We start from the raw sequence: 13403 nt of genomic DNA on the forward strand, positions 1-13403 counted from the left end.
TTTCTACGTTGTTGTTTAAGCAAACCAAATGGGTCTGGTTGCGAACAAGAGCAAGACGAAATATCTCCCTAATCAAAGAAACAGTCGTTGCAATCGCGACTTGGCTTTCACGTCACTGTTGACAGTCATTTCTTCGAAGTCGTAGATAATTTCGTCGATCTTGGAACCAGTGGACTATTGAGAAATAAAGTACTCTTTCGACGTACACATGACCAAAATCTACAAGTCACTCATCATCCTCGTCCTTCCATATGGTGCAGAGGCATGAACGATGACAACATCTGATGAGTCGGCGTTCGAGTTTTCGAGAGAAAGGTTTTGCGGCAAATTTATGATCCTTTGCGCATTGGCAACGGCGAATTAAGAGATAGCGGCTACGCTGGCTAGGTCATGCCGTCCGAATGGATGAAAACACTTCAGCTCTGATAGTATTTGACGCAGTACCCGGCGGTGAAAGCAGAGGAAGAGGAAGACCTCCATTCCGTTAGAAAGACCAGGTGGAGAAGGACCTGGCTACACTTGGATTCTTCAATTGGTATCAAACGGCAGAAAGGAAGAACGACTGGCGCGTTGTCGTAAACTAGGCACTAACCGTAGAAGACGTTGTTTTCTTCCGGGTGTTACAAATTTAATGGCATACGTAGTCTACTCGGTTTAAGGCATAAAAATTACTTCATTGTCACTTGAATTTCCTACCGACAATTGGACACCATATAATTTATTGGTAGTGTTAGTTATTTTGTCTCGGCTACTACACAGCTTTTCCTAGAGGTTGTATAAATACTTGCTGCACATACCAGTCAATATGTATTTTAAGACGTTTTCTAAAGGTTTAAGCTTGAGTGCGCTACATCAAACCACAGCGCACACCACAACACGACACCTCACACCATACACCGCACAACAATGCGCCGCACCGAAACACTCGTGCAGCACATCAATTGCGAACTTATTCTTTTTTATTATCCACTATTCCTTACACATAGTATTCCTCAACCTTTAAGCCGCATGATAACAAGATGGCCAAGAATGACGGAGCAGAGTATAAATGTTGCAATGGGTGACTGCTAAAATCCAGTGACGACTCGCCGCCATCAATTCAGTCTTTGCCGAGATTTTATCGTGTGCGAGTGGTTTTTTGTGGCGTTTGCGCAGTCAGCACACTTCTAGCCGGTCCACAGTGTATTTTTTGGCAGCGGCACTAGTGCTTCACATAGTGTCTGATATAGCAGAACAATACTTACACACACACACGCACAGCCATATTTGCCGAGTAGTTGCATTTAAATAAATTCATTGGCGTTCTTTTATTACAAGAAGCTTCAAGCTGCTGCCGCTGTAGTCGATCACGTTCATTCCGTTGCCATTTGACCGCTCCGAGGCGACTCTTCGCGTGCGTTTTGTGCGGTACTTTGGAAAACAATTGACTGCCCTGCCATTCAAATATGAACTCGGTACTGTTGACTTAAGAACATGCTAAAGCTGTCTGCAGGCAGAAAAACAATTAAATAACGAAAATATAAATTATAACAATTAGTGCGACGGGTTGTGACTGTTAATTATTATAATTAATATACAATATAATTAATAAATGTTAATCAAAAATTTTGAATAATCTAATGTGTTCGAAAAAAATAATTTTTTGAAATTTATTTTTTTATAAAAATTAATTGTAAAACATTTTTATTGGAAAAATTGCTTAGCGCCAAATATATTATTCCACATTTATTTTTATCGGTGTGCATGTGTGCGTTGCGCTTGTGCGGCAGCAATAACAAATAAATTCATTTGACCACAATAGACAAATTTGCTGTCTGATAACTTCATCGCGTGTGCCAAGACTTGTGCGGTGCAGAATAAAGACTGTAATACACACATACATATGCACTTATGTTATTTGTAAAAGAGTTCGTTCAACTTAGATGATGAAAATGTTGCAAGTTAACATATTTGTTGCAAGGTAGGCATAATAAAAGACATAAAAGACTTGTGTGATGGTTTCAAATTACCGTAACTTAAGTTCATTTCAAAGCCCAACAAAGGACAAATAAGAATTGAAACACTTGTTAAATGGAAGAACCATAAATTACGAATTAACATAGGTGTTGCATAAAGGGCTTTTACTCTTTTTACTGTTGTTTTTAAAATGTATGCCTAACTTTGACAATATCCACATTTCCTGGAAAGTAATTAAACCTTATTTATAAGAGGATGAGGCTAAGATACTAGACAATAAGTGAATATTACCTCTATACCTCATCGTGCTTAAGTCAAAAAGTCGAAGTTTTAACAACAAAATTCAAATTACTCAATGCATCTTGAACAGGAACGAACTTTTTAAGAGATCCATCATCCATTTGGTATTTATTAGCGTGAAATGCTCACGTTATGTAGCAAACGCGAGATTTTTGGCCATTTACTACTTTGAGCAAAAAATAGTATGACTTTGCTCATAGATAATTTTCAAATTCTTAATTTATTCTTAAAAATCTATCCCACCATCTCAAAGTAATCCCCATTGACTCAAATACACTTGCACCAACGCTTTTGCCAATCATCGAAACAGTCAATTTCCACAATAGCCTTTAATGTGAGTAACAATTCACGTTTAATGGCTTCAATTTACTCAAAACGGTTTCCACGGAGCGCTCGTTTGAGTTTTCTGAATAGCAAGTAGTCACACGAAGACGAATACTGTGGTTTTGGCACGATAATGGTTGTAAATTTGGCGAAAAACTCACGAAGAGTATGCGACAGTGCATTATCTTGGTGCAACAACCGGACGAATAACACTCAAATAGTATTCCTTACTGACAGTTTAGTGGATTGGAAGGAATGCACCACACCTCGATAATCGAAGAAACTGTCAACATAACCTTGCCTATCGATGAGTCTTGGAGCTAACGACAAGTGTTTTATGACATCCTGGTGGTTGGAAAGCATTGTTTCACAGACGGTAACGCGACGTTGTTTTTCAAAAATATTAAGTAATTTTTGAACCAGTCGTGCTTTCACTTTTCTTAGGACCCAAATGATCTTTCAAAATGGTTTTCACTGATCCTTTCGACATTCCAACGTTGCCGCTAATATCTTTGTTAATTGTCGATTCTCAAGTGTCAATTTTTTAATTTTATTAATGAGTTGATTATCAGTTGATGTTGATGGTCATCCTGGACGTGGTTCGTCATCAACGCGTTCTCGACCCTCTTTGAATAATTTGTACCAATCAAAAACACTTTCTCGCGATAAGCAATTATCACCTAAGACCTTTTCCAACATTTTTACGTTTCCGTACCAGAAATTTGATTCCGCACACAATATTTAATGGAACTTCTTGGTTTAATAATTTCACTTGTCGTAAAAATCACCGAATGTACTTTTTGTCCTTCAGAAAACAAGCGTATTCTAAACACTAATAACTATTTGATGTGATTTGCAAAGATGTCACTGACAGTCATACCAACCTAGAATAAAAATTTTTCGACGAATGAGCTTTTGAGCGAATATTAAATTAAAAAGTCTTACTGATCTGTGCCCATAGTCGTTAAACTCACCTTTAACGTCACTTCTTTGGAAATTAAGAAGACGCAGCCTGGTTTATGAAAATGAAATCAATCAGAAGTACTTTAAAAGAATGTAATAATCTTCAGACAAGTACAATGAATAACAATGGAGACCCACTTGTCATTTCCTCAAAGTCTAAATCTGCGATCCCGAACCAGCTAAGATCTTGTTTCATTTATGCCTCATCCGACACTACTGGGGAGTTTTTACTTGCAAGAGAATATTAAAACCTGGAAAGCTGAATATAAATATACCTCTTTTCAATATAGGAGTTTGACATTTCATATTGTTAAAAAACTTTAAGAGTTCAAAGTAACGATATTACTTTGATTAATCTTCAGAATTTTGTTTTGATGTACATAAGTATATTTTTATTCAAAATCTGTTTGACTCAGTACTGAGTATTCTCCCAGAGTTGGCAAGCAAAACGCTCTGTCAAATTCAAAGCGTCTCTAATAAAGCTAATAAGCGGATCCTAAACTTATTAAATTACAAATATTTAAAAAATGTTAGTATAAGTTTCTGAAAATTAAAAATTGTGAGCTTTCTATTTTATGTTTGATACAAAAGTTTTCGAGTTCTAATTTTTAATATTATTTTGAGAAATCTAAAGAACTATGACAGTTTGGTAGTACTATTCTTTACATACTTATAAGCTGTTTGACACTTTGGCACTGAGACTTTTATGGGGCGAAATATAATACAAAAAGCAACTGCGATACCATTAGCCTCAACCAAATAGTATAATTAAATGCAGAATATCGGAGTTTCATTAGATAGAAAGCTCACATAGGTTATCTTTCATATTTAACACCAGTTTTACTAATACAAACTGACTTTGATCTCGAAATCCCTTAATGCGATAAAAGAACACGCCTCTATAGCGCATCGCTAATTCCAAATCAGGTTTACAGCAACGAACTCATCACAAAAGAATGCATCATACGTACATATATGCGTCCTTACACATGCATATGAAGGTGAGAAAGACAAGTGGCATTACTGTCTGGAGGCGGTCTTTAGAAACTATTAGTCATAAAGTGAAATATTTCAAGCTGTCTGAGTTATTGAATTACAAAAGGTAAACTTCTTGTTGCATTTTGACCACAAACCAACAGGCTAAGGGATCACGTGATACAAATAATCAAAGCACACGCCATTAACTAATGAAGGAGAGGAAAGTTAAAATCTTGCTGAATTGAAATATTATCATTGAATTTAAGTGGTGCTCTTGTATTCTACAAAAATTCCTTGCGTGCAACCACTCCTACTCCTTTCCTGCTTTTATGAACTGCGAAAATTTTGATATATAAACACATGCAGCCATGTGTGTAAGCTCATCATAAATGCCTTTGTCTCCTTATGTAGAACCGAAATTTCTTGGCAAATGCCACACAGCAAGTATATAAAATGAATAAATTAATACATAAGCATATAAAATATAAGTACTCATGCATGCACATGCACATATGTAGCTACATATGTGTGCATGTTTAGTCCTTTGGATGCTCGCGTTGTGGAAGTCGCCAGCAACAATTATCTATTCATGTCGATACATCGATGTTATCCTTTTGTATTCATTTTATACTTTATTTATATCATTTTGTCCATTGTTAAGCACTTATTAATATTCGATGAAGTACTCAGTTGGCGCATATGAATACTTACATATTTATCAGGGTGGGTCAAAAGAATAAGTTATTTATTTCACTTTTTACTCTAAAAAATTGGTTTATAGGTATCTCAAGAAACTTCTCGTTCTGAATAATACTAGAAAGGTGCTCCACTTTTTAGTTTCTTTTTTTCCGTAATATGGAAGAGAAGAAATTATATGTCAGTACCTTTTTCTTCTTCTTTATCGGTTATAGACGAGTTTACAACAGCGCCCTAGTCGTTCTTCCTTTTCGCTGTTTGGCGCCAAACGGAGATTCCAATTGTAGCCCGGTCCTTCTCCACTTGGTCTTTCCAACGGTGTGTAGGTCTTCCTCTGCTTCTCCCGGTAGGTACTGCGTCAAATACTTTCAGAACTGGAGTGTTTTCATCCATTCGGACGACATGACTTAGCCAGCGATGCCGCTGTCTCTTAATTCGCTGAACTATGCCAATGTCGTCGTATACCTCGCATAGCTCATCGTTCCATCGATTGCAGTATTTGGCGTTGTCAATGCGCAAAGAACCATAAATCTTCAACAGAACCTTTCTCTCGAAAACTCGTAACGCCGACTCATCAAATGTTGTCATCGTCCATGCCTCTATAGCAGAACGGTTCTTTGTTCGTCGAGAGAAGGCTTTACTGCTCAGTTTGAAGTAGCACCTGTTAGCAAAAATTATTCTACGTTGGATTTCGAGGCTGACATTGTTGTTGGTGTTAATACTAATTCCAAGATAGACAAAGTTATCTACATTTCAAAGTTATCACTGTCTACAGTGACGTGGGAACCAAATCGCGAGTGTGACGACTGTTTGCTTGCTGGCAGGAAAAATTTCGTCTTACCCCCGTTCGCTACCAGACCCATTTGCTTCGCTTTCTGATCCAATCTGCAGAAAGCAGAACTAACGGCGCCGTTGTTGAGGCCAAAGTCTCAAGTACCTACTATTGAAAAAAATTGTCACTTATTTTTGTGGGAAATGGAATAGAGTTCGTTCCTTCAAACGTTATTAAAGACTAAAAATTAATTATATCAAGGCTTATTTCTGTTTCTTCATGAATTTTAATAACTTTCGAAATTTACTAAAAAATGTAAGAGACTATTTATATAACCACTTCACACCTGGATTTCCATGATTTCAACTCTGTCACTCTTCGAATCAAATCTTTAAAAGTACCACAAAGAAACCCTTTTTTAAGTCACTAACTTTTTCCACTCCTTAACAACGGAAATCGGCCAATGCATTTACATAGGTACGTGTATGTATGGATGTGCTTTGTATTGTACTTTTTTGTTTGCTCATCAGCGTTTCATACATCTCAGCTGTGGTTCAAGTCCAAATCGCAACATAAATTACAAAATATGGTGGCTTGTCAAAAAATAAAAATTATGTTGATATTCTCTTTCATATTCGAGGTAAATACTCGTACATAACAGCGGCGTATGAAAAGCGTATGCCAGCGCCCATGTGTGCCCATACCTGTGTTGTTGACTTAACAATGCAAAAATTTTGTTTATTCTTTTAAAGCACACACAATTTATTACTACTCACTGCTGCAGTGGTGGTGGTGCGATGCCTGCTATACATACAAACATACATACTCGTTTATGCATGGGTAAAGAAGTATGTATATATGTTTGAGTTCACAAAAAACATATGTATGTGTATTTATAAATTTTGCATCGAGGCGAAAAGTCTTCCCACATTCAGACAAACATACCTACGTGTGGCCAAAAATACATTAGGGCAGTCGGTTTTTGAGTGAATTTTAAGAAACCGAAAAATAAACAAGCAAAGCCTTGATAAAATGTATTGAAGATGTCTGCAATTTGTCACTGTTTTATTGTAAAACATTTGTTTGTTGGAAAATTATATATTTACATAAGGAATAAAAACATTATATTAGAGGAGGTGAATATGTTGACACTTCAGGTCTATTAGATTGCACTAGTCTTTAGATTTATGCCAGTTGTTTGTTCGATTCGACCCTATCAAATTTTTAAGGGATTACATGGGACATTTTTTTCAAATAGTTGTAATCGAAAATAAAATCCTTCGTCCAAGTCTTTAAAAATTGTTTCTCAAAGACTTGTGTAAAATTTCAGGAAGATCGGTTGAGTAGTAGTCAAAAACACAGTTTTGAGAAAACGCGTTTAAAAACGCCAACTTAGCCTAGCTAGCCTCGAGCGCACAAGTTCTCAAGCCTGTATCTCCGAAACTATTACTGGGATCCACTTAAAATTTTAGGAAAATATTCAAGAGGCTTTTTAAAGTTTAATAAGACAATAAAAAATAGATTTTTTGAAACTCGTAAACCCATGTAACCCCTTAAAAATTCAAAAGCGGGTATAAGCACAGACCTTGAAAATTAATATTCATATTATCGAATTCGGTACATCTATAGCGTATTAAGGATCTCCGATATCGAATTTATAATTTTTCACTTTTCAATATTTATTATGGATGTTCTCTAAAGGGTGGAAACCACATTTCTGACAGCGAAAACAGTTAGTCGCGTTTAGACCAGCATTATGTTCTCGTCCCCCATTAGACGTGATCCCAAACTTCTAGTATCTTTGAGCCACTGAAAGATATTTAAAAAATACAGAGAAAAGCTAATAACTGTAACATTTCCAGCTAAATTTTTTAGTAAAAATGGTTCAAAAATATGGAACATAGGTCCTCATCAGCGACGAGTTCTAACAGCAGCATAGCACCGTTTACTAGTCAACTGCCAGAACTATGCACTAGTGACTAGTCTAATGTAAGAACGTGCATTTGTATGTAAGAAACTATGTAAATTTTATATACGTGTGTATATATGTAGATATCTGCTCCGTGTCTTTGCTAGCGAACTTGTTTTTCTTTTGTTCCACTATCCTTTTCTTCTTATTGCTTAATTCATTTAAAGTTCCCACTTTTTATCGCTTGCATTTCTGGAACTACATCGACTTCTACCCATGCACCTACATAGATCTGCACGTAAATTTCTGTGTGTCTGTGTGCGTGTGTGTAGGTATGTATGCTGAGCACGTCGAAAGGTATTTCATTATTATTGCATCTACGAATTCTTGATGTTGGGTCTGTGCCAGCAGCGGTCGTTGATAATTTGTTAAATAGAAATATATTGCCAATTGCATGCATTCGTGGCTGTATGTATGTACATATATGTATATTTGCCTGTGTGTGTTTTAAGAGTAGCGGCATTTACAAAGGCACCCAACTGGAACCATGCCATTTGCAGTTCATCAAATCGATTAAGTAGATTTACTATTGCAGTTCATACTTGTTATTTAAATGGAAATTAAATCAAGAGATGGGCCAAAAGCGATGCAGCTCAGTTACTGTGCGGGTAAACCTAAAAGTTTCCGAAAACAAAAATTGAAAGGCAGAAAGTCTTACATAAGTCGGTAGTTTGAAGCTCTGGTGCATTATTACACCAAGTTGTAACGGTGCTCAGTTAGATGAGACTATTCGTTTTCTTCTCTGCTGAATAGCAGAAAAAACTTTTTGAAGAAAAGTTTAAAACCGCAAATTCTTGTTGAAAGCCTTACCCACCAAGTTCTAATAAAGAACTGTCATACATTTTTCTGAAAATGTTAAAATGTTAAACCAAACACATTAGAACAACTTTTATCTTATTTCTTAAAGCTTGGAAATTTTCTGACCGGACAATGTCCAAAATGACTTTAAATTCCGATAGTTATATAACAATGCATCTATATATAGAATACAAAAAAAAAAAATGAAAATAAAGGCAGAGTTGATAGGTCTTAATAAAAAATATATGAAATAGTAATTCTATATATTGTATATATATAAAAAATCAACAGATCCTTATATATAAAATATTTGAAAATATATATAAATTCCTTTCTCCAAATTTGTAATAATAATTAATTATATAGTTATATAGAGTTTTATAATAGAAATTATATAAGTATTATTAAAGGATTCAAGGTACAATTAGGAAAAGACTTGCAAATCGGAAAACACATTTTTTTGTGATTTTGTTTTTAATGCGTTAATCAAATAAGATTAAAATCTGTATACATTTACAGAATTTAATGTATTTTAATATTTGTCGATTTTTTTTAAATTTTGGATTCCATTGATCCTGTAACCAATCACCAGGAGGACCTCCAAAAAAGGGGTCTAGCAGGGATCAAAACTCTGTGCTTAAAATTATCTCAAATCCAAAAACTACCAAAGACTCTTATTATAATTGAGGGGTAATAATCGAAGGACGAGTCAAAACGACTCGGAAGACAACTTTTAAAGTTTTGAAACCAGATTACTCTAAGTTAAAGAATTCTTACAAATCTCATGCTCATATCTCCAAAACTAAAGGGTGATCCAGTTCGAAGCTCTTTACTTTTTTAAAGAAAAAACGTGGAAACTTAAATTTAATGAGGAATGTTTATTATCATTCGAAAGAAATTCTTTCACAATTATTTTTTGAACATTATCTCTTTCAATTGTTGGCTGCGGCTACGTAGATGGTCCATCCGTTTAGCCCAATTTTCGATGACTCGTTCGAGCATTTCGACTGGTAACTGACGAATGAAATACGTGATGTTTTGCTCCAAGGCCTGAATCAAAACAGAATTGTCCGCATAGACTTTAGGCTTTCTATACCCTCACAGGAAAAAGTCTAACCGTGTGATATCCCACCATCTTGATGGCCAATCGACCGGCCCCAAACGTGAAATTATCTGCTCACCGAAATATTCTCAAACGTATAATAATAACGATTACTTTGTCACCGGCATCATTTTTTAAGAAATATCGACCGATTTTCTGAATAAAATGGCAGCTCTCGAATCTTTTCAGGTTTCTCTTCGTCCTAAATGCGGCAATTTTGCTTGTTTACATACCCATTGAGCTAGAAATAGGTTTCATTGATGAAAAAAAATTGGCTCGAAAACGTCGGATCTTCATGGAACTCTTCAGCTACAGACGTGATCTATTCGTTAGAATATTATCCAGTAATGAAAGCAGGATCTCAGTATGGGTGATGGTGTTGCAAATAGTACGCTCAGCCGATTATGTTGACCGTAAGTTAAGCGGAGCGCGCGAAACACATTCTTTACAGAACTTGAATTTTCGTAATAAAGTTGAACGATTTGTAAACGTTGTTCAGGCGTAAGTCTTTCCACGATGAAATGGCAAACAACACTGAACAAAAATAACATGACAGCTTGACACGACTCACGCGTGAACTGTCAAAAAAGGCTATTGAAAAAAGTGATATACTTGGATCACCCGTTATTTACCGAATCAACTGCATTTTTTTGGAGAATATTTTCAAAAATTTGTACGTTCGATATATACATAGGTCAAAATAGATTTTTGATCGGCTAAGAACAGGTATTTCTGAATTAAATTTCTTTAAATCTACCAATGCACCACTTTTGAAGACTATAGAAATCCAATCTAACAATAAAAGAACTAGCTAATGTATCCTATATTATATTTCGATAAAAATTTTCTATAATATTTTCGATTGTGTTAACGCTTAAATATAAAGTAAAATATTATTTAAAATGTATTTTTTCAGCTTATGCTGTCTAGCATTTTTCAACAATTTCGCACAATGTGAAACTGATGTGAACAGCAGTAAGAGAGATGAAATCACAAAACCGACTCAACCATCGGCATATGTACTGCAAAATTGGTTTACTAAAGACAAAAGTAAATTGCGATTAAGAAGCAATTCTAAGGAGACGAAAAATAATGGATTAGCTCGTCTTTATGGACATCAATCGATGGAGCGACGTTTTAACGCCGATACTGTTATATCACATGACTCGGATACTTCCAAAACGTTGCCCAAAAACTCGCATACATTAAACAAGAAGATGCTGAAGTGAGTTAAAACTATATTATTAATATATGTATATATAATTTATATAACCAAAAATATTTTTTTAGGAAACTTGGTTTTACCAAAGTGAAAGCCCCCAACAGCCACCATAGAAAGCGTCTAGCTGTGGAATCAAGACGACACTCGTCTCCAGATGATTCGCATATGTTCATTATAAAACTGCCACCGAATTTTGTTTATTACACAAATCCAAAAGGCGAAGCCAATAGCATAACTGACAACTCACAAAAAACGAATGTAAGCGATAGATTAAAATTTTATGTAATAATTATAATTGGACATAAATATTATGTATTGTATTTATGAGAAAAAATCGATTTGCTCAGGTGTCGACCTTTCCGTTTAACTCTAATGGCAAACCGGGACGTATCTACCACTGGAACCTACCAGTATTACAGAAGATTATCGGAAACAAACAACCACTACCACTCACTGATGTCAACGGCAAAAAATATGTTATCAACTTCAAGAGATTTTCACATTTTCAAAAGCCCTGGGAAAATGAGAGCATTGAAAAATCGTATAAATCGAATTATAAAAAGTCTCTGAAGCATAAATCACCCTCATATTATGCGCCCACTGCAGCAGTTAAGAAAAATAGTTTTAATCGGTATTTTTCGGGCAACGGAAAGCCGAAGGGTTTCTATGTTATAAAGGAAAACCAACATAGAGCTATAAATTATAAGAATATAGTGTTATAAAGACAACAATATTTTTGTTATTTTAATTTTGTATTTGAACCAAACTGCAATATTTGAGGAATAATGGTTCAACTATATATAACACCCTGGTCCCAAAGGCATATGTACACATTCATATGCATATTTGAAGCGTTATACGGATAAACTACGAATAAGATAGCAACAACAATAAGTTAAAAATTAAGTAATGCACAAAAAGTTCCATATCGAATTTATTGAACTGTATTAGATAAGGAATTCGGTGGCGGTATTTCTTTCCCAAACATAATGGAAAATCTCTTTGCTCCTTAAAAAGTTTTAGAAGCCTCTACCTTAGATTTATTTTTCTAAATATCAAAAGAGACTGACTAATTAACTACACTGAAGAACTTCTTAAAGAACTGGTAATTACTATTTTATTCTTACTTGGTAAATGGTATATTAAACTTCTAGTTAAAAATAAAATTTTAAAATTCGTTATTTTATTAAGCAGACGCTGTATGCAACTTAATACAAATAAATGTACACAGTTCCAAAAAACAACTAAACTATGGTAAGTTTTTTGCTTTCGAAATTTGTTTCTGTTTTTAAAACACATATACTTTCTACAAGTATTGAAACTATTAGGCATACTATTTAGAAATTTATATTACATAAATAAATATGCAAGTTGCTTATTGCACATATGCTTGAAAGCAAAATGTTAAACAAGTAATAGGAGCTTAAATAATAAAATTTTACTCACAACAAATTTAATAAGAATATATAAAACATTACACCTTACACAGGCAAGGTCATTTTTGGCATACAATCTACATAATTTCATAAAACGGTAACCAGTCCTACGAAGTAAACAGGTTACTTATCATACATACCATATGACATAATAACTGTAATTTTCACAATGTCTGACTAATATATTGCACTTAATGCTTGACCAGGTATTGTCTTAATGAACCAACATTAGACTATTTAGACAACTAAAGTACATCTGAATATTTAACTCATAAGCTCAAGAAAATATTTTTGTACTTTTAATTATAAAACATATGGTTAAAGCAGGTATTACACAACTAGATAAGTCTATACGATGTCAATTCTACGCACTGATATTTTTAAGTATATCATTTTAATGTACATTGCATCTATACATAAATATAACCAATAAACATCAATCAAATACATTTCGTTTTAATATGCACTCTCAATACAAACCTTATTAGTATCCTTGAAGTTTCCTCAACTGGTGGTCATTCAATTTGTATTGGTAATCTCTAAACATTATTAATACATCTAAAATATCTGGTACGTATGTTTGTGTTCGCACCTATGAAAATTGTTGGAAGTCGTGAACCGGATCTGACTGTCATTTGTCCATATTCACATTTAAACAATTTCATGCAATAAGTCTTTTTTCATTGTAAAAATATATTTATGTGCTTTTTTAACAAATTTTTAAATCACAATTCACTATTTGCCAAATATTTGCTTTGCTACATTTAACAGAGCATCTTTGAGCGTTCCTTTGTAATTTAGCGGGATAACGCAATACGCATAAAAGTACAATGTGGTGTTGCCCATTATGCGTTATTATTTTAATTATGTTATAATTAAAAGCCTAA

At 34.5% G+C, this 13403-nt stretch overlaps 1 protein-coding gene across 1 annotated transcript; it reads left to right on the forward strand.

Moving 5' to 3' along the window:
- The first annotated feature begins 1064 nt into the window (after positions 1-1064).
- LOC126767868 (uncharacterized) lies at positions 1065-12965 on the forward strand. The gene is made up of 4 exons (XM_050485568.1): positions 1065-1960; positions 10775-11083; positions 11149-11338; positions 11428-12965. Exons 1-4 carry the CDS (start codon positions 1923-1925, stop codon positions 11800-11802), a joined length of 912 nt encoding a protein of 303 aa, XP_050341525.1. The 5' UTR covers positions 1065-1922; the 3' UTR covers positions 11803-12965.
- The last annotated feature ends 438 nt before the right edge of the window (positions 12966-13403 follow it).

The sequence above is a fragment of the Bactrocera neohumeralis genome, chromosome 2 (genome assembly GCF_024586455.1).
Source record: "Bactrocera neohumeralis isolate Rockhampton chromosome 2, APGP_CSIRO_Bneo_wtdbg2-racon-allhic-juicebox.fasta_v2, whole genome shotgun sequence".
Classification (NCBI taxonomy): domain Eukaryota; kingdom Metazoa; phylum Arthropoda; class Insecta; order Diptera; family Tephritidae; genus Bactrocera; species Bactrocera neohumeralis.

Excerpts from the sequence above, each read along its gene's own strand:
- LOC126767868 (XM_050485568.1), top strand. The coding sequence starts at position 1,923 with ATGATGAAAATGTTGCAAGTTAACATATTTGTTGCAAG. Across the intron at positions 11,084-11,148 it reads TTAAACAAGAAGATGCTGAA|GAAACTTGGTTTTACCAAAG; the intron begins GTGAGTTAAAAC and ends ATATTTTTTTAG. Across the intron at positions 11,339-11,427 it reads ACAACTCACAAAAAACGAAT|GTGTCGACCTTTCCGTTTAA; the intron begins GTAAGCGATAGA and ends CGATTTGCTCAG.